This window comes from Rhinolophus sinicus, chromosome X (genome assembly GCF_036562045.2).
Source record: "Rhinolophus sinicus isolate RSC01 chromosome X, ASM3656204v1, whole genome shotgun sequence".
NCBI classification, from domain to species: Eukaryota; Metazoa; Chordata; class Mammalia; order Chiroptera; family Rhinolophidae; genus Rhinolophus; species Rhinolophus sinicus.
The window spans coordinates 3,123,139-3,146,242 of NC_133768.1; the positions used below are offsets into that span (position 1 = coordinate 3,123,139).

Genomic DNA, 23,104 nt, shown 5'->3' on the forward strand with positions numbered 1-23,104 from the left:
TTGTTGCCTTGGTTACTCATGGCGATTACTGGTTTACTATTTCTCTTCCTAGACATCTACAGGAGTGACTTCTGCAACAAGTTGATAGGAAGAGGTCTTTCTTTGTTCAGCAGTTCTGTTTACTCCTGCAGGGAACCGCCCAGATAGGTGGGGCCAGGGGCGGGGTGAGCTGTGAGAGGTGGCCCAGAGCAATGGCAGCGACCACCACCACAGCCTGTCCTGCTTCCACAGCTCTCTTCCCTTTGCGGAACTAGTTGGGCTGTGGATTTGTGTTTGTGGGCCACAGTTCTCAAATATAGCAAATTTTCTGTTGTTTTGATCTGACACTGCTACTGTTTCGCTTCTAGCACCGGGCAGGTGGGGGCGCGAGCTCTGAGAGGGAGGGGCGGCTAGTCTCAGTGCCTAAGGCTCCGTTCTCTGCTCGGCAGTGCGGGCTTAAACCACCGTTTTCAGCCTTTTTCCCTCAGTCTTTTCTCCGAGGTCTCTGCCGTGGCGTTGGGTTCAGCCGTGTTATATGCTGTCCCTCAGCCCTGTGGAGCCCTGGCGGAGCCCCTAGCAGTCCGATCTCCCGCAGCTGCGGTAGTTCCGGGAAGCAGCGAGCTCGGCGCACTGAGCTGGGTCTGAGTCCTGCGCCCGCGGAGCTGCGTCTCCGCCCGCTTCTCACTTTCCTCCTCCCCCCGCTCGCGCGCGCGAATCTCCCACCTGTAGGTGATTTCAGTCGGTAGTGGGCCTCTTCGTCTTGCCTGTCTGCTGTGCAGGGAGTCCTTTGTGGAGTTTTTGTTGTTCGATTCTTTGTAAATTCCAGGGGAGCTTTACAGAGGCTCACCTCACTCCGCCATTTTTCCGGAACCAATCCAATGTTTTTTTATTTGAGACATTTTTTGGGGGGAGGGGGTCTCATTGGGCTTCCTCCCTGTGTTTGTTTCTTTCTGTTACCTAGATCTACTATGTCTCCCAGTCTTGGCCAGGTGGCGTTAAGAGCAGGTGGCCTGTGGGACCCAGGTTCTCAAAGGTCTCAAAAGGATGAGATGCATTTCCAGGTCGTGATTTCGTCTTGGTCAAGCTGTGTAGCCTTGAGTTAGTCATACCTATCACCTACCTGGGCCAGAGTCCTCAGCAAGAAAATGGGATCCTTTAGACTCTTCTGGCTCTTTCTTACCATTCACGAATCCTTGCATTATGTTTTCTGTATCTCCCTTCTGGTCCCAACTATTCCGTCCGATTCGGCCTCTTAGCATCAGACATGTTGGGATAGTTTTGATTTTGCATTTTATGAAATGTCTTAGTGTTAAGGACGGGTCCCTCTGTAAACACTTTGGGTGCCAAAGGGATTCAGGGGTCATCCTGGGACAGAGAGAGATGAGGGGAGTGTGGCACGTGTGTCGTGGATCTTTACACCTGTATACTGTGCTGGACTCATTTCAGTGGAGGGTTTGTGACAAAGGATACGCTCATTGGGAGATTGTCATTCATTCCTTGGTTCTTTATATTAAAGAAAAGATACCTAAAGGAACATTTGGTCACAAATAATTTTTACTTACTAAAGTGTACCTGGTTTGGTATGCTGTCCTTTAAAATATTGTATTAGCTCGGTGCAAAAGTCATTGTGGTTTTCGCAATTATTTTTAACCTTTTAAACCACAGTTACTTTCGCATCAGCCTAATATGTCCACAACGATAACATAACACTTAGAGCAAGAAGAGATATACCAGAAATTAAAAGGGAAATGAGCTATTTTAACGTATCTGGGCCTCTCAGAGGTGCGTAAGACGACTTTAAAAATAACATTGTTGCTTGATATAAGTAGGGTAACAAATTTCTGTGGTTTCTTAATTTTATGAAGTGACAATATGTGGTCAAAATATAAAGGACATAAGGTGACTGTGTATTAAAGAATTTTCATTTTCCAACTTATCTTAGGAGCAGCAAATGTATAAAAAGTTTGCCCATTTTTGAATAGTTTTGCTTGTCTTAGACTCTAGAATTATGGCCGGTATTTTACTTAGGAAGTTCATTGGATGCTTTCTTTCAGGACTTACTTGATGAAATTTGTTTCCTTTGTTAAGAAATTATTTTACGTAATTATTCTATTTAGTGTATCGTATTGGTCCACTTTAGAAGCAAATAAATTATTTTCACTATGAAGATTTACCTGAGAAGCATGATTTTGACTGGTTTGTCTATCCGTTTGTAATGTCATCACATTATAGTTCACTGGGTTTCAAATGCTTCGTGGAAATGGGGAGTTCTGATGATGGTTGGTGCCTCCAATTACATGGCTGAGTGAATAGAGCACGTCCGTTTCAAATTGAGATATAATTGAACTGTATATGTTTGAGGTGCTTGCATAGCTCAAGAAAGTACAATGAGGGAATTTGGATAATGTAGTAATCTAGTTTCTCCTGTTAATCGTCTTAGTGCATATCTTTGGCCTTAAGGAGGTTGCACGTAGTAATAACTCTATTTGCTTACTGCTTATAGCTAAGAGGAAAAATGTCTCTAATAAGCTTCTAGCTACAAACATCCTGTTGACTGTAAAGCTCATGGATTTGACTTGTTTTACATAAATATTCCAGAGGTACCACAAAAATATTACTCAAAGCAGTGATGTGTGGAAGTACTTTGGAACGCCTAAAGTTATTTTCTTTCTTTTTCTTTTTCTCCCCTAACGTGATTTTCAGGTGTTAGTTATAATTGCTGTTTGTTGTTCTTATTCTTTCCTTCCGTCCTTTGGATTTTTATGCAGTCGTGTCCCACATCACGACGTTTTGGTCAACCGCTTCCCACATGTAAAACGGTGCTCCCACCAGATGATAACGGAGCGTGGTGATGTGGTAAGGTCCTGGCCCGAGGTATCCCTCACAGGTGTGTGGTGGTGGTGCTGCTGTAAACAGACCTACCGCAGTGCCAGACGTGCAGAAGCACAGCACCTACAATTATGTACCGTATGTATCCCTGATAATGATCATAAACAACTATGTCAGTGGTTTGTGTGTTTACTATACTATACTCTTTTTTATCATTAATTTAGAATCTCCCGTTTCTACTTATACGCCGCCAGGATACACCTGCCACAGCCTCGTCCGTCTCCTGTTTACTGCATCTCTTGTCCCATCATTTCTTCTTGTGCTTGATTTAATCTCGGGCTGTTGTACAGGTGTGTAGCCAGGAGCATTAGGCTGTATCATAGGGTCTAGGTGTGTAGTGGGTAGACGGTCCAGGTGTATTAAGTGACCTCTGTGGTGCTCACCCAATGATGACATCGCCTAATGTATACGTGTTGTTGAGCTGCCCACGACTCAACTGAATTACTTCTATTCACACCTGCTTATTTTAGCCTCATGGCAGAGTTTCTGTCTGCCTTATACGATGGAGAAATCCGTATTGTGGAGACAAGCGTTCTGATTTAGAATCCGTAGGATGTGACCTGAATGCCCTTGGTGGGGGTGATGGAGTTGAGCTTATTTATTCATTTGCTCATAGCTTCTCTCACAGGTTCTCAGTGGGGGGTATGCTGCCCTTCCCCCACCCCCCAGGAGACATGTGGCAATGTTTGGAGACATTCTGGGTTTTCCCAAGAATGTAGGATGTTTGCCCAACATCCTACAATACGTGAGCCACAGTTGTGGAGCTGAGGCTGAGACACAGGTGGGTCCCTTTCTTACCAGGAGACACTCACATAGCCTCTGGAGGGAGAGCAGGGCTTTCTCTGCATACAAACGACCAACTGTGTCCCTGGGGGTCCAGCCAGGGTCGTTCTCAAATGGTGACCTCCTCAGTAGCATGCAAATGCCATCTGAAGTGGCCTCTTAAAATATGGTTCTATTTTCAAGCTTTCCCTATTTTAGGGGGTTGGGGGTTTACTAATAAATGGACCCTACAAAGGAAATAATGCTTTCTGGTATAGCCCAGGAAAGGCGGGAAATGGGTGTCAGTGTTTACAAGTATTTCATGCTGAGAAGTATGTGAGCATTTCAATGCGGCCAGTCTCAAAAGTAGTTCAACAACCCACCCCCTAGCACTTTCCAAAGTCCCCAGGCCACAAGAAGGGAATGAATTCACCTGCCTGGAGGTGTCTTTCTTGATGAGCCCGGGTTTCCTGCTCTTGTTCCTGAACTCACCAGCTTCTCCAGTGCTCTTTATTATTAAGTTAAAAAATAGCCTACGGCAGACATGTTTCGTCACCTTGCTCTTCTTCCCCAGGTAACAGACCCACAACGCTACATGCCTAGATACAGCTAGAGATATTCTTGCCTCTTTTGAAAAACAAAATTGCGGGGGGGTTTAAAACAATCTATTTTGGAGAATCAGAAGGGGTCTGTGTATCTGTGTATTGCCCCCCATCCCGACCCCACCCCCATCCAATTTCTTGTCTAAGAAGGAAAACTTACGCAAAACTATTTCGGGTGAACTCAACTTTCAGGATTCAGGCACAGTTGAAAACGCTCATTTTTGTTTTTTTCACTTAGAAGGGAAAGATAAAATGGATTTCAAACTAAATCGGAAAAACAAAAGAGCTTAAAGACAGCCCATCTGAAAGGCGAGGGGGGCGAGCCTAAAAAGAGGAAGCAATAGTAAAAGCACAAAGTACCACCACATAAACCTAAGGCTGCTGCGTTCCTTAGGCAAGGTCGTCGACTGAAACTCAGCTAACTGAAAAGTCTGAGCGTCTTGGACATAGATGCGGGGTCCACACACAGTCTTTCTTCACGAAGAGCAGCAATTGCAAATCGAATCAGTCCATGCCTTGCCAACACGGGCAGAAAAAGCCGTTGGGTTCACAGTGGTGATTCGGGAGGCGCCGACATTTCTTCCGTGGGACAGCTGGAGGTGTGGACGGACCCCCTCCATCCGCTTGAGCTTCCACCCGGCTCCCAGGCAGCCTCTTGTCTCAATGGCACTTCTCTCTGAGGACCTTAAATCACATGCAGGGACCATGCATTTACAACCGAGCCCTTTTATGGGAAAAGCGTTTCATTTTCAAATTACATGTGGGAAACCCATCTAGTATACTGTTAAGCTGAAAGGTACTCTTCAACCTAAATATTAAAACACAACAATGATACAACATAGAATTAGTGCAGGGTATGATTTAAGCTGAAAGTTGCAGGCACCAGTCTGACACGTTACTGGGATGATACCTTATTTGGCTAAATCGACTGATTAGAAGAGGGTCCGTGAGGACAAGTTGCAAACACACCTGTTTTCAACATAAAGCCCTTCTCTGGGTAACTTACGCATTAATTAATTGGGTGTGGGCGTGTGTGTCTGTACTTGTTATGTTTACAAGGACTCTTTAGAGTCTTAAAATATTTTTTTATTGCTTTTCCCCATGTAACATTCCCTGCTCTACGGACATTCCCTACATCTGACTAAGCTACTTATGTCCAGTAGTTTTCTCATTATTTTAAAAGGCTTATTCTTTGGCATAGAGGCCGAGCGGATGAAGCGACTGTCTCATCTTAGAGAACAACATTGGAGAAGCATAATCGTATTACAATGATAAAGCATTGCTGTGTCAATTATAATTATGTTACAAAACCCACTCTGCTTTTGAACTACTGATTTGGAGCCTAGTCAATGATTTCAGTGTTCAGGGGCCACGTCTGCCTATTGGTTTCTTTCTGGAATAGGACTTGCAGCTATAATTTATAGAAAGTGCCAATATTAATCCTCTCCTGGAAAGCTTGTCTTTATAGAGACCGAGTTTAGCTGGAATGAGCTTTTCATTATCCTCAAACAGCAAATGTCTTCTAACCATGCAACGGCTTTCCTGCCTTGAGAAGAACGAATTTCAGCACTCTGTGATTGTCTTTCAAGCAGAAGGAAAAAAAAAAAAACAACGCCAAGAAATCGATCTTCACTATTTCCAATATTTGCTTGCAGGTTCTTTTTGCTGCTGAAAACGTCTGAGCAAAAGCCTATGCTTTTGTTTTCCCCATTAGAGCAACAAGTGAGAGACTCAGCCTGCCAGAGAGAGGAGGCGGTGTCTTAGCCTTCATCAAATTGATTCGGTAGGGCTATCATGCCAATGGGCAGCTCGCTGACACTCGCCTGATTTCTGCGGAGTGGCAGGAGGGGCTGTGCCCTGCCCGGGAGGCTCTCTGAAGCTGGCTGCTCTTTGCGCTTCCCGTCCCCTCCCGCCTTCCTGGTAGACCTCGGGCGTGCAGACAAACAGATGCCAGCTGCCAGAATGCAGGAGTTAACCTGACCCTCAACCGGCCTCACAAAGGAGGGCTTTGAGGTCCCCAGGGAAACGGCCCCTGTGTTTTATCACGCCGTGAAATTCGGAGTGAAAAGCTCATGCCTCTGGCTGCTTAGCCATGCGGGGACGGTGCCGGCCAGAGAGGAAAGACAAAGTAGCAGCAGGCACAAAGGCAGCCTTTTCCCCCCAACTTTGATTGTTAGGTGGTCTATAAAACTCCCGAGGAGTGTCAACCAGGGCACAAGAGTGTTTTGTTGTCACTGCAGCTCTGTCTTCTGGGTGGGGATAGGCTGGAGAAGGCAATTGGGCAGTCATCTGTGCACCCGAGGGTCCCTGGGTTTGCTCAGTGTCAAACAGCCACTGGCAATGGATTTTCAAATAATAATAATAATACTAGTAAGAAGAAATAAAAGAGAGAAGCTCATCCCTTCACGGGAATGACTTGTCTCACGGGACAAGTCTTCAACCTCTAAAAATAGTTCCCAGACTCTACGAGAAGCTGTCATTCTGATGTGTTACTTTGCTGGGCCTTCTCTCTGCAAGAAAGTCTTTGCGTGGGAGTCTACACATTTCCTATTTAAAGGGAAGACGTTGGGTACGAGTTTCTAAAGTGTTGGACAAACATTAGCGGTGTTTCTAGCATGTTCAAGAAATAGACGGAAAGCATTCCTGAGAGACTAAAAGTATATTCCGCGCCATCAGGAATAAAGCGGGTGGGGTTGGCTCTCAGGGGTGTAGCCATATTACCACCCTTCGGCAGTGTTTGAGCTTCACCATTCCATTGTGTGTGGATGCAGCGTGTTTTGGTCACTCTCATGAACTGACACGTGTGAAATAAATACCCTTTCCTTTTCCTTCTGTGTGTCCTTGGCAAGCTATCCGGTTAAATGTGCTGGTCCTAAATGAGTTTCAGCTGCCTATTGAGATGGGTGGGGTTTCTCAAATAGTGTCCTGTGTGAGACTATGTTTAAGCTCCCCTTACATGGAAGGAAACTGTCATTAACTGCACGAACTATGTCATAAATACCACAGGTGTCTGTTATAATGGAGGAGGGGCCTCACATACAGCTGCACGTAGGGAGTTTTACCATTTCATAACGCAGACCTCTCTCCATGCTGTCTTCATGGCGTAATGAAAGGATTGGTCCTACACACAGCGCTGGGTATTTGGAGAAACAGAAGCGTGATCATTTTGTCTCCGATAAAGGGAGCATAAATTTCCTCCACAACAGAGTCATTTTCTTTCTTCTGTTTCGTTCTTTCTACAGCTTGACTGCATGTCTGCTGTGCTTCTAGAAACACATTCAGCATCTAAGCATTGCTAAGATCCCAGCTTTCATTCTCCCGACAGCTAGTATTGACTCTTGAGTGGCCTGTGTCTTATAAATCACGTGTGTCTCTCATTTCACCACACAGCGGAAACCTTTGGGGTGGATCGATGGGGCTGAAATTTACAGCTTTATGTTCATGCTTCTGGAGATTGAATTCAACAGAAACATAATGTCCTTCCATCCCACTTGCTCCTCTTTCTCAGCCTCCTCATTTTTCTGTTTTCTGCTTAGATATCCTTTCACCCACAGGGGTTTGCCTAACTCTGTGCCAGGCTTTGGTTTGTCACCATCAGTGCATCTCTTCGCTCTCCCTCCCTGGCATTGCTCCCCCGCCTTATAACGGCTTGATTAGTTTTGTTCTTCATTACACTTTGAAGTCGAAGCTGGAAGCTGTCTTATGCGTCCATGTACCCCCAGTGTTTCTGAGCACGCTCGGCGCATAGATGGGGCTCAGTAAACATGAATGCAGGGAAGGTAGGGTGGGTGAAGGCAATAAAGGGAGAGCATCCCTTGGCTTTACTTTTGTTTACTCCAAAGTATAGGGCTAGTAGCGCTGCAGATGAACACGGGTGACTCAATAGATAACCAGACAAGCTGTGATGGTGCAGAACTTCCATCTGAATGCATCTCTCTCCTCTTACTCGCTTGTATCCCACAGCATCAGTGAAGAAAAAGAATCCATGCTAGGTACATAAAGTGGAGGAATTTAATACCGGGGCATAGGTGCTGTAAACATGAGTGGAAGTCTTGCATGAATGGCCTCTATGCTAAATGTCCAGAAATGACTCCAGCATCGTATCGAGCTGACCATCTTGCTGGCTCTGAGGTGCCTCTGGAACAGCTGTCTCAGAATTAAGAATGTTCCCTGATGAAGCCTCTCCTGACGCCCCGGAAGCTGAGGGGTGGAGACTGGAGGACTGCACCAGAAAACCTCCCCACGTCCGCAGTGGTTCTGAACAGCACAAATCGTGAACATGAGGTTGGCAAGAAAATATTTCCTTCTTTCTCTCTGCCTTGAAATGCAGCATAAATGCACTAACTGGGACGGCCTCATTGAATTCAGAACCTTAGCGGCAAGGTCCTCTGGGAAATGTTGTTTTTCATTTCCTCTTCCACTAGAAAGAAAGAGGGTGTAATGGCTGTTAATACTGTTGTGCTTTAAGACTCTTCAGTGTGTCCTCTCCAATATGGTCGGCCCTAGCCGCGTACGGCATTACAAATGTAAATGAGTGAAAATAAAGTAAGATTGAATTATTTACTTTTTGAGTCCCACGGGCGACACGTGCTGCTCACTCAACAGCCTCCTGTGGCCGACGGCTGCCATATTGGTCAGAGCCTGTAAAGTGCATTTCCACTCTGTGTTGTTTTGGGCAGCACTGCGCCAAAGGATCCCAGATGCTTCTTTTTTTGGTTCAGCAGATCCACTCATGAACCGAGCGCATAAAGTTGCCTGGAGAGCAAGCACAGAGTTCGTCAAACGGTGTTGAATTAGCTGAACTGTGAAACGCAAAACGACCAGAGACACTTCTTTGGGTCATTACTGAGTTGCTGCAGGTTAAGGAAGGCAGAGTAGCACAAGAAATCCTGCCTCCACTGCCCGTGGTGTAGAGGATATTCTAGACCCTGTACAAAGTCTCCTGGAGGAGTAAGGCCATTCAACAAACCTTCATTCTGATCCCAACGTACTCAGTTTGCACTGGCTGCTGGTTTTCGTTGGGTTCACAAGTAGCTGTACGTGTTAGTTTACTATAGTGAAATTCCACTGGACACAAGAACCTCCATATCAGTCTTTTCAGGCTAAAAAGAGAACAGCATTAAATATCCAAGTGAGATGGTGGAAGTTCGGAGTTTGGGTTAAAGGCCGAAGTGGTTCTATGTCAATAGGGTTTGCCATCCATAACTAATATGTACCCTCCAGCACACTGTGTGCCTTTCAGCTTCTGGAAAGCTATGAATATTATGCTCACTCATTAATTTTGAGCCGACCCACCACATAATGCCAAGTTGAATGGGTCTGTTCAGGGATGCACTGATATCTTAGGGTGCCTTCATGGGAACAAAGCTGGGGTGTTTTGATCTGGCCAGGGAGACAGGAAATATGAAAGCCCTGAGTTTGGGCTCCCCATTCCTTTCAAGAGCATGCCATGCCTTCCCTGAGCGTGGTCCCACCACCAAACCACACAGAGAGATATTAAGTTGTCAGTGTTGCAAGCCGCTTCTATCTGACAAGGATTAAGGCTGACACTCTTGCTGATTTGTCTAACTGTAAGGACTTGTTTCGTTCTTAGGATCTCTGAGAACCTACTATAATCACGCCATCTCAGACAAACAGATTGAATTTCTCAGAAATAATAAGCCGACAGCGTATGTCTACGCTTGCCGTTGTTACAGATTGCTGATACAAACAATCTTATTAAGCCACAAACACATCGTATAAATAAGACAGCCTCAAAACCAGCTCTGTGAGATTTCCCACAGGGGCAACTAGCAAAATGCAGTCCCTCCCGTATGTCATAGTTGATAAGGCCAATAACAGAGGGGGGGAAAGAACACCAGGCCACCCAGCTTGCGAATACGATTGACACGGTTCTCCGACACCACCCATTACATGATTTCTTAGGAATTGTGCGCTGCTAAGAGAATGTGCAGAAAAAATATACTCGGAGATAAGGATCAGTGGGAGACTTACATAAGCGTTTCAACATAGCATGAAGCGGGGGGAATCCTAATCTCCATTCAGCTTGTAGCGTGTGAAGGAGTTCTTTAACCTGGGGCCTCAGCCATGTCAGAAGCATGCTGTGCCAATTACACTCCCGGTGTTCCCCGGGGAGGTGGGGCCTGGCTGTTTAAGCCCGTGGAATGCATTCACCAGGGTTCCAGTGGAGCTATGCAAAATCTGATCTAATGAAAGCTTGAGATTGTAGGTGCACGAGATGGTTCCCCTTAATTCAGCCTCTAAAATGTGACTAATGGTCAGACAGGTTTCTTTGGTTACCTAGGGGTCAATATTGGAGACAGACGAGCAGTTGATTTGAATCTGTCAAAGGACACAGGTGCCTATAATGCAATATAATTTAATATGTGTGTGTGTGTGTGTGTGTGTGTGTGTGTGTGTGTGTGATACTTTCTGGGTTTGAAATGAGTCGTAGAGATAATATTTTCTAGCAAGGGTAGTTTTTTTTTAGCACTCTGATTAAAGATATATTTTTATTCTCCCAGAGGGAAGGCTGTCTTGCCATGCATGTCCTTGGATTGGGTTATCTGCTTCTGCAGAACTAACCCTTGCCGCTGAGGGTTACTTCTTAACAGTCTGTAGGGAAATGTCCATGTTGGAATGTCAGTTTCTTCATATGAGGAAATGGTACCCACCCCTTCTTCACTTCTCTACCCTGGCCAAGCACACTCAGTTTTCCCTCAGTGGATTTGTAATAAAGATGGATGGATTCCGCTGATTTTAGCGTTTCTGTAGGAATTCAGGCAGCATGGGCCGACACTACTGGAAGCTAATAATTATTCAGGACGTGTCACTGAGTGGTTTGCAACTGCTAAATAAGTAGGTTAGACTCATTTCCTAGTTTCGTTGTGGGGAACATTTTGCTTTGATGTTGTAAGAAGGGTTTATTTGGTACAAAGGGGGGGGGACATTTTCAGAGGCAAATTGGACCACAGGGCTGGGTGAACTCGTTTCCTGTGTTTTATAATGAGAAACCAGGACAGAGCATCAGGGTGATTGGGGTCATTACACACACCGTGGTGGAATTAACCAAGGGGGGAGGTCGACCTCCAGGATGAGTGGGGCTGTTCTGATCCATGGGGCTGTGGTTGAACCACCTGCTTAGAGAACCTACTGCCTCCAGCTTTGCAAGGCCTGGAGGATTCTCGTTAAAGACTTCTGTGGGAACACATGCCATCCACTCAGCATGAGCCTCCAGATCTGCTTCATTTGCCTCTAACCCTCCCTTTCTTCCTGGACGCCCACTGATGGCCACTGTCTCATTTTGTAAAGACTCTTTTGACCAGAGATACATGTCCACGATAGTCTTTCAATAATGCCTGCTGAAGCAAATCTGTGATTTTTGAGGCTTTAAGTGATTTTAAGATTACTTTACATATTTTTAATTTGGTTTCAAACACTTGGAAAAGTTATGAGAAGAATGCAAAGAACTTCCACATACCTTTCGTTTAAATCAGGGTACACCAGACTGCCAAAGACAAGTGTGTATTTTAGGGTTTCTTGGCTGAAAAGACTCCATCGTAATTATTCACCTCAACTATTGTAGCACAAAAGCAGCCACAGACAATACATAAATGAAGGGGCGTGGCTGTGTCCCAGTAAATGTTATTTACTAAAACAGATGGTGTATCAGATTGGGTCCCTGGTTTCTACTTGCTGACCCTAATCTACATTTACCAATTGTTAACTTTTTGTGTGTGCACCATATTTGCTTTATCAATTCTCTCTCTCTCTCTCTCTCTCTCTCTCTCTCTCTCTCTCTCTCTCATATACACTTATATATAGATATACTTATATATGTACTCTATAACTATAATAACAATTAACAATAACATAACAATACATTAAATATGTTAATATTAAAATAATATAACTAGAACAATTATAAGTATATATTTTATATGCTTATATACAATTGTTATTATATACTTGTTACATATTACAGTCATTTTATTTCACACCATTTAAAAATAAGTTGCCAACATCAGGACTCTTGACCCGAAATGTTTCAGCATGCCTCCCTTACCATGGACTTCATCTAATCCGGGCATTATAACGTTGATGTGGCACTATTATCTCCTAGGTAGCCTACAGTTAAATTTCATTCATTGTGCTGATATTGTCCTTTATAGCTTTGCTGTGTCTGACTCAGGATCTGGTCCATGATGCTTTGTGTTTGATGGTGACGCATCAGTCGTCTGAAAGCATTTCTCAGCCTGTGTTTACCTTCCCTGTCACTCATCGTCTCTAGACTGGGGGCTTATTGCTCTGTAGAAGGCACCTCATTCTGAATTGGTTCGCTGTTGCCTCATGGTTCAATTCAGGTTCTGCCTTCGGGACAGGACCCCTGCATGGGTGACACTGTGTTTTCAGTGTGTCAGGCACACCAGGGGCACGTGAGGTGGGTTTTCCCATCCCTGGGGATGTTACTTTTATCTCTCAGGTGTTGTTTGCCAGGTTTCTCCACTGCACGGTGGTCACTTTCTAATAGTGTTACATTTTGAGAGGTAACCGTGCGAATATTATTTGAAATGTTAGTACTATGCTAAAACGCCATAGCAGATCGGGGTATGAACAGAGCATGTTCGGTCTTCTGTAAGACGATTCCGTGACGTATCCATTTCAAGAGACTGAAGGACGTACATAACGGTATAGTTTAAATGATAAAGAATTACAATGAGAGTATGGTTTTCTGATAACAAGTCTTTTGATTTCATTCCCTCCCCCATTTTAATCAGTTTTTGTTTGTTTCTAAACACTTGGACTGAAACTGAAAGGGATCTGACTGTCAGAGTTTCCTTTCGTGTGAAAAATAGTTGGGATGGAACGAGGCCTCGATTTCTTGATGAGCCTCCTGGCGGGAAAGTCATTCTCCTTCAAATATTTCAGAGAGAGTCGGTTTGTGAATGGGGACGGCTGAGGCTCAGCATTGTCAGGCCGAGCTGGCATCTGGCTGATGACTCCTCAAACTGTGCTTCTGCGGGCTGTCTGCCAAGAGATTTCCTTATGTTGGCAAGACACAGTGCACTTTCTGACACACAGGATTGTAACAATTTCTATACCAATGTAGAGCTGGAGCGAGTCCATGGGTATTTCTGAAGGCAATAGAGAACACATATTTTAGAGACATATTGGAGAGAAAAACCACTTTCATCTCAAAAACAGATCAACAGTTTCCCAGACAAGCTTGCTGCTGTTAATTTACAAAACAGAACTGGCCTTTGGAAATTTCTCTTGATAGCAGGATTATAGGCTATGAAAAGGTATATCTGTACGAAGTGAGAAGTTGAATTTTTTTTTTTTTTTTTGTGGAACCCAATGCTTAGTCTTTATATCTAGGCAACAATCCAGATACACATTATCTACAAACTGTTCTTTAATTTTTTTATTATTCAGCAGATAATATTTTTGTGGAAGCATACGGTATGCCCTACAAAAAGCGTACCGTCTCAGATTTTTCCTTCTGATCCCACCTTCCGGCCACACAAACAAGATTAACGCCACCCCACGCAACCATAGCTGTGCGATTTGGGCAAAAACTTCCGCAATTATGAAACAATTATTGGAATGTGCTGGAGAGACTGGAATGAAAAGACATTGTATTTTCCTTTTCAATTAAAAGAAAAAAGGGTAGCTATCAGGGAAATACCAAACAAGTAAAAATACATTCTCCTTATTGGTCCGCTATTAGGTTGGTGCCACAGTAATTGCAATTTAAAAGGTTAAAAATAATTGCAAAACTGCAATTACTTTTGCACCAACCTAATACAAATGGAAGGGAACCAATTCACTGAGCACCTACTATGTGTAGGTGTCGTTAAAGATGTCGTTAAAAAAATTATTTCAAAAGAATCCTCTTGTGCAAATATTATTGCGTTCTTTTATGGATGAGAAACCTAAGGTTCAGGGAGGTTCAAGTAAAAATTAAATGGAGAAAAAGCATCTAGCAAGTGGCACATGAGGGATTCTCCTGTAGGTCAGTCTGACTCTAAGGCCCCAGGGTCCTTCCCTTGTCCTCACACCTGACTGGAAGCATCCGTTTCTGTATCCCTCCCCTGAATTTTCTATCCACTCAAGACCTTTCTATCCACTCAAGAGCTTTCTATCCACTCAAGACCAGCTCAATTGCACAGTATGTTTTCTCATCATATTGGAAAACTGGACGACACGTGCTACTAGTGACCATTGTCATGCATCTCCAAATTCCCACACCCTCTGAGCTGAACAGTGACATTGAATGGTCTGTGTCCAATCATCGATGGAGTCATGGATCGAAATCCTGCTACCCAACCACTGCTTCTAAGAAAACGTTTTAGTCCCCACATCTGGGAGATGTCGGGTTGGGTGCAATGCTGTCAAAGATTCCTTGCCTCTCTAAAAGTTCTGTGTTTCCGTGTTGTGACTTTCCTTTGTGCCTACCAGCACGTTCCAATGTCCTCATCTTCACAACTCCTGTTTCAGTCTTCTGGTGCACAAACACAAAAACAGGCATCAAAACAGATCAAACCCAAATGTTTTGATGAAACTCTTGAGATCTCCCCCATCTTGCCATCCCACCTCCCCAAATTCTTGACACGCCAATCATCGTATTTTCTGCACTGCCTCTTTCACATGTTTCTGGACTTTTGCTTACAAATGAACGTGCCTTTTTTTTTTACCTTTCTAGACTGTCAAAAACTTGAAGGCAGGCCGTGTGTGTGTGTTTCATAGATGCAGCAAACCCATTACTTAAATGGTGCTGTGGTAATGGAATTCAGCAAGTGTTTATGAAAGGAGGGAATATGGAGAGACAAAGAGAAGAGACACCTGTAAATGCTCGTGAAGAGCTTTAACCTTTCTCCAGAAGTCCATCTCCACAGTTCCAGCAGCTTCGTGGGCATCCACCAGATACCTCAAGCTCACGTGTTAGTCTTCCCATGTTTGTTTCTCCTGCACCCTCCATGGTTCTGATCCCATTGGTCTCTCTCCAGTCTAGTTAGGAATTTTGGTATGTTTTCCCATTCTCGTTTCTCCCTCATTCCCATCTTTCGAAGCAAACCAGTAACTATGTTCAGGAGCTTATACCTCCCCATCTCTTTCCATAGCTTTCTTTTCCTTTCTCCTGTCATCAAATGTCCTCTGCCATCCAGATGGCATATCAACACTAGAAATGTGGCAAGAAGATTTGGAAGACATGGTAGAAACTTTTCTTCTGGTTTTGTTTGCTACTATATCTCAACTCTCCAATCCCTCTCCTATTCCAACACTCAAGTTCTCTTAAACATTAAACACAAACTGGGGCAAGCAACTCTGTTCTACGAGTGTCAGTGGCTCCTCCTTAAATTCCAGGGGTCATCTTTCTCACCTTGTATTTTATTGTGTCTTCTCCCCTTTAGCTACCAAAAACCATATTCCCCACTCCCGCCATATATGTGCAGTATCACCCCCAAAATCTATTTATAATTGATCAAGTCCTATTCATCCTTCTAAGCTAATTCATGAGTTGTCAATTCTATGAAATCTTGTCCAATTGTGCCATGTGGAAATACATATCATTTGTTTATTTGCATATGGGACATTATTCTTCTACCACTTACTTTATGCATCATTGCTTTAGACGTATTTATTTACATGCTTTCCCCCATGGAGATTATATGCTACCTCAGGGCACAACAAATCTTTGCCACAGTTCCCCCCACCTTGGTGACTAGGTAAATATTTTGCACACCGGAAATACTAATCTGTCTTTATGGATTTAACAGATGTTAATGGGAACAGGTCCAAGTGTATGGAATGCTAGTTGCTTTGTTTCAGTGTGGTTTCTGTTCCCCTAACATAATGTAATTTGGGGTTCTATTTCCTTGATTATTGGACATGCGTGCAAATTTCAATTTTGTGTGAACCCTTTTTGCTTCAGAATTTGTGATTACTGTTCAGGTAGTATAATTTCCTTTGCTGACATTATAAATTATGAAAGTAGTTCAATGTAAGGGATGGAATTTCGACCAGGTGGTAGTTCACCAAAGCAGTATCAACAATTTCCCTCTTTGTCAGTACTTTGGCTTGGAAGCGTTGTATCCCTTCGGTGTGTGATACGAAATACTCGGTCTTATTGGTTGTGATTATGTAAATACCTTGGAATTTGTAGCACCTAGCTCATTCTGGAACTCAATCCTCCTTGGGATCATAATTATTTAGTAATCCCATGGATTTGCAAAGTACTTTTCAGTTTGCAAATCTCTTCCACACACATTATCTCATTCAGCCCTCGTAGGCACGTGGCGTCCACAGAGCAGTGCTCAATAATGGAAACCATATTCCTGGGATTATGCCAAAGCATAGGTCCAAACTCCAAATCCCACAGTCTCAACCAGAGTTGCCTGCTTTGTTTCCTCCACCTCTCTAAACAGCAGCTGCCTCTCTCTGAAATGTAAGAATCATAGTGGCTAAGTTTACACACCCCCATAGATTTGGTAGGAGGGTCCATGAACAAATCATTTAAAAAGTGCTCCCTTCCTGTGTCTGTGAAGGTTCTGGCACTCTTTCCCATTCAGCAATGTTTTTACAAGTCAGTGTAGACGATTGTACTCTCCTCTTTGAATTAGCAAACCAAGGCTAAATCGTGGGTGTGGTTTCCCCCAGTTGTAGCTTACACACACGGCAGAGTTAGGGCGCAAACCAAGCATTTCCATTGCTCTGTCTGTGCTGGCTGCACTCTCATGATACACACGGGTTGTTCCTTAGAATCTGTGGTCTCATTTGCATGCCCAATCCCATGTGCCTTGTGAAGGGTTATAAAATGGTTAGCAGACATATTCCCTCTGTCAGAGGAGTTTACAGTCAATCAGAGACAGTGGGACTTCAGTTGAACTCATGGATTCCACAAACCAGTCACAAGTACAGCATGAGAGCTCGCGGGGAAACTGCAAATGCTTACGTGGTCGCAGAGACTGGGAATCAATGTATGCTGTGTGGACAATGGTGGTCAAATATAGATAGTTTGATAATGTTGTAATGACTATGTAAGGTGCTAGGTGGGTACTAGACTAATCGGGGGGATCATATCGTAAAGTATATAAATGTCTATCCTCTGTGCTGTACACCTGAAACTAATATAAAATAATATTGAATATCAACTGCAGTTGAAAAATAAAATAGAATAAAGAAATGAACTATCAAGGCATGAAAAGACGTGGAGGAACCCTAAATGCATATTGCTAAGTGAATGAAGCCAGTCTGAAAAGGCTACAGACGATATGGATCCAACTCGATGGCATTGTGGAAAAGGCAAACACGCCGGAGACAGAGACAGAGCAGCGTTTGTCAGGGGTGGGATTGGGGGGTGTGGTGAGGGAGGGCAGGATGAAGAGGGGAGCACAGAGGGTGTTTAGGGCAGCGGTGTTATAGTGTCTGTGTGACGCTACAATGGTGGGTACCTCTCATTGTACATTTGTCATAACCCATAGAGCGTACAGCACCCAGAACCCTAATGCAAGCGATGGACTTTGTGGGATAACGAGATGTCCGTATGGGCTCATTGACTGTAAAACATGCACCACCCTGGCAGGTGTCGACAGTGGAGGCACGTGTGCTGACGGGATGTAGATGGAAACTGTACTTTCTGCTCAATTTCGGTAGGATCCTGAAGCCGCTCTAAAAAATATGTCTATTCAGAAGAGGAAGGTAAACACAAAAATAGATGGTTCGCAGCAGCTGTTGATCTGGGTGGAGCAGGCCAGAATAGCTTCCCTTGAAGGAAGAAATATAGACACAGAATAGAAGAAACCAGCTTCAAGGAAACAATTCATATGAAGCTGAGGATGTCAGTTGTGCGGAATTTGCTGGTTGACCAGATGTTCTGAATGTAAATCCATATACTTTGGGCATAATTTGATAATTATTGATCAATTTTAGCCAGGGAACTCACATTATCAAAACCATGTCTTGGAAGGATCAATGTGTCCAAAATAAAGAGGGTGCCCCAGAAAATGTGTTCACATTTTAAGAAAGGAAAGAATTGCATTAAAATGCGCTGATGGGAACCACTTTGAGCACCTCTTGTCACTGCAGAAGTCACACGTGACTTGTATTCATGTTTTGTTATCGGTACATATAGAGTATTACAATGTTAATACAGTTTTTTCCTTTCTTAAAAGGTGTGTGCCTTTTCGCGGCGCCCTCTCTATATAGAATTGTGTCATGATTAGAGGTCACAGTTTGAGTAGCCTTTACTTATCTGTCCTGGGGACGTTGTTTCTTAAAGGTCAACTCTGTTATTATGACTAATTAACTGCATTTGGTTCAAAACTTCTCAGTCTCAGCACTATTGAGATGTGGAGCCAGATAATTATTTCTGTCACATGGGGTGCTGCTATACTCTGCATTGTAGGATCTTTAAGTGGCATCCATGCCCTCTACCTACATGAAGCCGGTGGTTCTCTCCTCAGTTGTAACAAGTAAAAGCATCTCCAGATATTGCCAAATGTCCCCTGGGGGCACAACACCACTCCCATCGAGAACCACTTAACTTAGAGCAATTAAAATAATTTATCTAGTATCTTAGGCTGTGAATAAATCACAATAGATAGAGACCTGTACAGCGTTGTGCAATATACTGAAAGGTTGGAAAGGCTTACGTAAGATCTATATCACTGGCTTCTCTGTGGAGTTTACGTGTGCCAACCTTAGTACTGGTTATAAAGCCATTTAAAGTGATCGATACATTTACTCAACAAGGGTTTACTGAGCTGCTACACAAATGTTGCAAGAAGTGTCACGAAGTCTGGTGCTCCCGTATCTTGCATTCTAGTGGAGTATTGTATGAACATGTTTTATTATGCCTTTCAAAATGTAAATTTGTTGCAGAATTACCATCCAAGCACGTGATAGTGCAAATATGTCTTTCTAGATTAAGTAAAAAAATAATTGGTATCTGTGTTTCAAATGAAGAACTATGCAGTTAGCTCTCTCAAGCTTTTTGTAAATTTTAATTTCTCTGAAATTTGAAGTTTTTCTTCATTGGACTTCAAGCCATAGCCTAGGGTGAAACAATTTCAAACATTGATTATCCTAAAACCCGAAAGCCTATAAAACACTTGACTTTCGTTACTGTCGTTTTTGTGTGTTATAGGTTGAGGTGATACGTGATGAGGGCAGTAACAGTTGCCATAGATAATAAATTCTAAAGCGATTGTCTCCCATATTATTTCTCTCACGTCCCCTTCTCTCTTGGAAAGCAGATTTGGAGATGTCCTCCTCTTCCAGAACTTTTTATTATACCTGTTAATTACTTGGAGAAACAGAAGGCATTTTCTCTTTATTTGACGTATGAGAGAAATGGCTGTCATTTTTTTTTTTTTTTTTTTTTTTTTTTTACTTTGGCTTTTGTTGAAATCATGTCACCTGGCCAAGGGTGCTGTACTGCAATTGAACTTTGGCAAATTTATCCTGCAAAGATTTACTCAGACATCTGCATTTGGCTATTCTTGTCAGGTAGTTTTCCCAAAGGATTGTGGAAAGAAAAAGTTGGCTGTGTTTACTAACATTTTGAGATGTAGCATTAGACATTGCCGATTAAGTAAGTATTGGAAACGAGGCGAGCATGCAATTACCGGAGAGCTTTAAGTGAACTGCATATACCAATGCTAGATTTGGCAGACAGAGATTCTGGATTAACAAGAAGACAAAGGAGGCATGTACTGCTTCCATTAGCAGTTCAGAAATGTGCCCAGTTTTGTGAAGGTAAAAGGTACGTGACTGTTCTACAAGCTGGCATTGTGGAGATCTCCAAGAACTGAGACCTTTTAACGCATGGTGTCTATACAGTTTTTATATGGAATAAATGCTTGGTGGATGGATGTTTCCCGAATGAATGACAAAGACTTAAGTTGTCAGTAGCTGAACCTGCACCTGTGAAACAACCCCAGGTCTCATGCAGTGGTCTTGCTGTGTTGTAGGTCACTTCCCCCTCTGAACAAAATCCCAATGTGTTTATTCACTTCAAATGGCCTTGAGAAGGAATTAGATCAGCCATACTTGTGAAACGAGCCCTCAGCTTTATTGGCTGTGAGCCCGTGTCTTAAAATAAATAAGGGGAGCTCTGAGGATAAGGCAAAAGCAACTCTGAGGAACTCATAAAATAAGTAAAGTAGACAAGTTTTTAAACTACATCGTTGCTATTGGGAAAACGGCCTTTTTTCAGCGTTGTGATATTGGTAAAAAGTAGTCCTTTTGTTTTGCAACATGCTTGAAAGAACTGAACATTTGTGAACTGGAGACAAGCTCATTCATATAGGTCTCGGAAATGCACGGGTAACAAGCTCGTAGTTTTAAATTCAAATAACTAAAAATGAATTGTTCCTACCCAATTTTTAGAATAAAAAAATATGAAATAGTCTCATGTGAAATGGGTTCCAAATGAAATTTACATGCAGCAAGAAACAGACACTACAGACTCTGTTTTCATCAAATTCTTTTAGGTTTTTTTTTCCAGATTTATTGGGATATAATTGACATAGAAGATTGTATACGTTTCAGGTATACCGTGGGCTGGTTTGATACACATATATGTTGCGAAATGTTTATGATAATGAGGCAGTTCTTTGTAAAATTTAGTAATAATTAAAATTTCCAGGAGAACTTGTTAAAAGAGATACCTTGGTCTCAAGCTCAGAGATTCTGACTCTAGGTCTGGGAACAGGTGAAGCATTGGCATTTGTCAGAAACTGCTAAGTGATGTTTCCATTATTGGTCATTTGTCATGCCTCAGTTAGCGCTATGACAGATGGACAAGTGGTTTGTTTGCAAATATATACTTTTCATTGAAAAAAATGGCGATGGATATTTGAAAATGAAGTTTCACTGTAGATTCTTCCAATTTATCTTTAAACGATACCTTTATTTTTAAGCAGGGAGGTTATTAGGGAGTAGACTGAAAAAATAGTATCTGTATATATCCTGAATTCTACATTATACGTGTCTGAAATTTAACCCAGAATCTTGACTCTAATTGAAAAACGTATCCACAACGAAATAAACATTATATAGGTAAGAGAATCATGAGCTTATAGGTGCTAGGGGTATACCAATATTTACATGACTGATATTTTACTACACATGGCTCTTAATTTTTACTAAACTTGCATTAAAATATAATTTTGAGAATGAAATCTCAGTTTATAAGAATGTAACATTTTCATTTCAACTATGGGACCTGGCTGCTCTCTTTTATTTAATAGTATATATTTTAATTAATTCTATTTATATAATGTTATCTATCTAGTATATTTTATGTGCTATTATTATATATTATATATAGTACTACATATAGGAATACACTATATGTTACACATGTACCTGTATGTACTTTGTTTATTCAAGAATATTATTGTTTATTGTTACAGTTGTTATTGAACAATAGAGGCTAGCTATTATCTTTGATTAATCGCAATATATATGTTAATACATTACATATTCAAACTTTATTCTCTATTCCGAAACGTTTATATCAGAATCTCATGTTCAGCTTTATTTATATGCATTTTAACGGAGTGAACTGGATGGATGTTAATTGTGCTGTATTCACTGAGCTAAAGACATAAGTTAACATAAGCAGAGGGTGTGTGTTATTTTGAATGCAGTCCAGCTTCACTCAATCGCTTGCAGAAAAGTATATAAAACATAGCTCTGCGTTGCCCATGGAAAAACGGGCTCGTATTAGTGTTCATGAGAAAAAAAAAATCTGTAACAACCACCTTTAAAAAGTATCTCTCACTGACTCACAAACATTTCTTCTCCACATTGTTCTGCCTGGTGGCGAACGTCACCACGTGTCCCACATGTCACCTCCACTGTGTGCAACTTTTCTTTTTCCATTGTGTTTCTGTGTGCGTCTCCTGCCATCCAGGCAGCTTCTGCTCACATTCCCATTATATGCAGTTAGCACGAGCCGCTGCTCTATGAGCCAGCAAATGTAGGTGTTGGAAAGCACAGCCCACAAGTGTGTTCTTTCACCTTGGATTTGTTCCTACCCGGTGCTGATTTATTTCTGTTGTTCATCTCTCCCAGTGCCTGGAGCCCTGCAAGGAGTCCTGGGACCTGAGGAAGGAGCAGTGCCAGAGGTTCTGTGAGGTGAGGTAGCCGTCCACCGGCCCCGAGTGCATGGCTGAGGTGGGACAGTTCTGCAAGGGATCACGGGCAGAAAGGACATGCGTGTTCTTCTGCAGCTCGGAGAGTTCGTTTACTGTGTCTCTGTGTGTGTGTGTGTGTGTGTGTGTGTGTGTGTGACACACATCAAAAAGAAAAACATTCTTCAGCGTCCTTAAGACCTAGCCAACCGCTGCTTCCGTTATTGGTAAATCAAACAAAAAAGTTTTGTTGCCTACGCTTGGAAGACCAGAAGCGTTCTAAAGGTACAAACAAGTGCCATCCCTCACTCCCACCTTCCTTCATGTCTCTTCTATGGGTAATTCTCTGCATGCTAGTGACCTTTTCATGCCACTGGGGAGAAGCCTCCCAGTTTATTAGCAGCAGGCTTTCTCACACATTTTCATCTCATTGGCTCCCCATTTCCTGGGCAGGTTTGCCCACTGAAGTCTCGGGGGACATGTTACGTTCACTGTGCTTTCAGTCAGGTAATTAATAATATCCTTGTGCTGGACAGCCGCTGTCAAAAAGCACCCGTCGCGCCCAAGAGGAGAGAGAGAGTTTGCTGCACTGTCTCCTCGGGGCTAACTAGGGACCTGGGGGTTTGTCCGCTTCAGGTAGAAAGACCTGGTCTGAAACCCACCTCTAACACCGTTCCCTGTGTCCACGTGCTACCACAGCCGGACTTCCCTTGGACAGTTACAAGGGGT

General features: G+C 42.9%; 1 protein-coding gene across 4 annotated transcripts in view; it reads left to right on the forward strand.

Annotated features, from left to right (window-relative positions):
• Positions 1-23,104, forward strand: part of ANOS1 (anosmin 1) — a 415,357-nt gene that overhangs the window by 334,307 nt on the left and 57,946 nt on the right. For all 4 annotated transcript variants that reach the window (XM_074323216.1, XM_074323214.1, XM_019712772.2 and 1 more), the window contains one exon: positions 22,317-22,379. In XM_074323216.1, the coding sequence (XP_074179317.1) occupies positions 22,317-22,379 (63 nt within the window). The remainder of the gene's footprint in view (positions 1-22,316; positions 22,380-23,104) is intronic.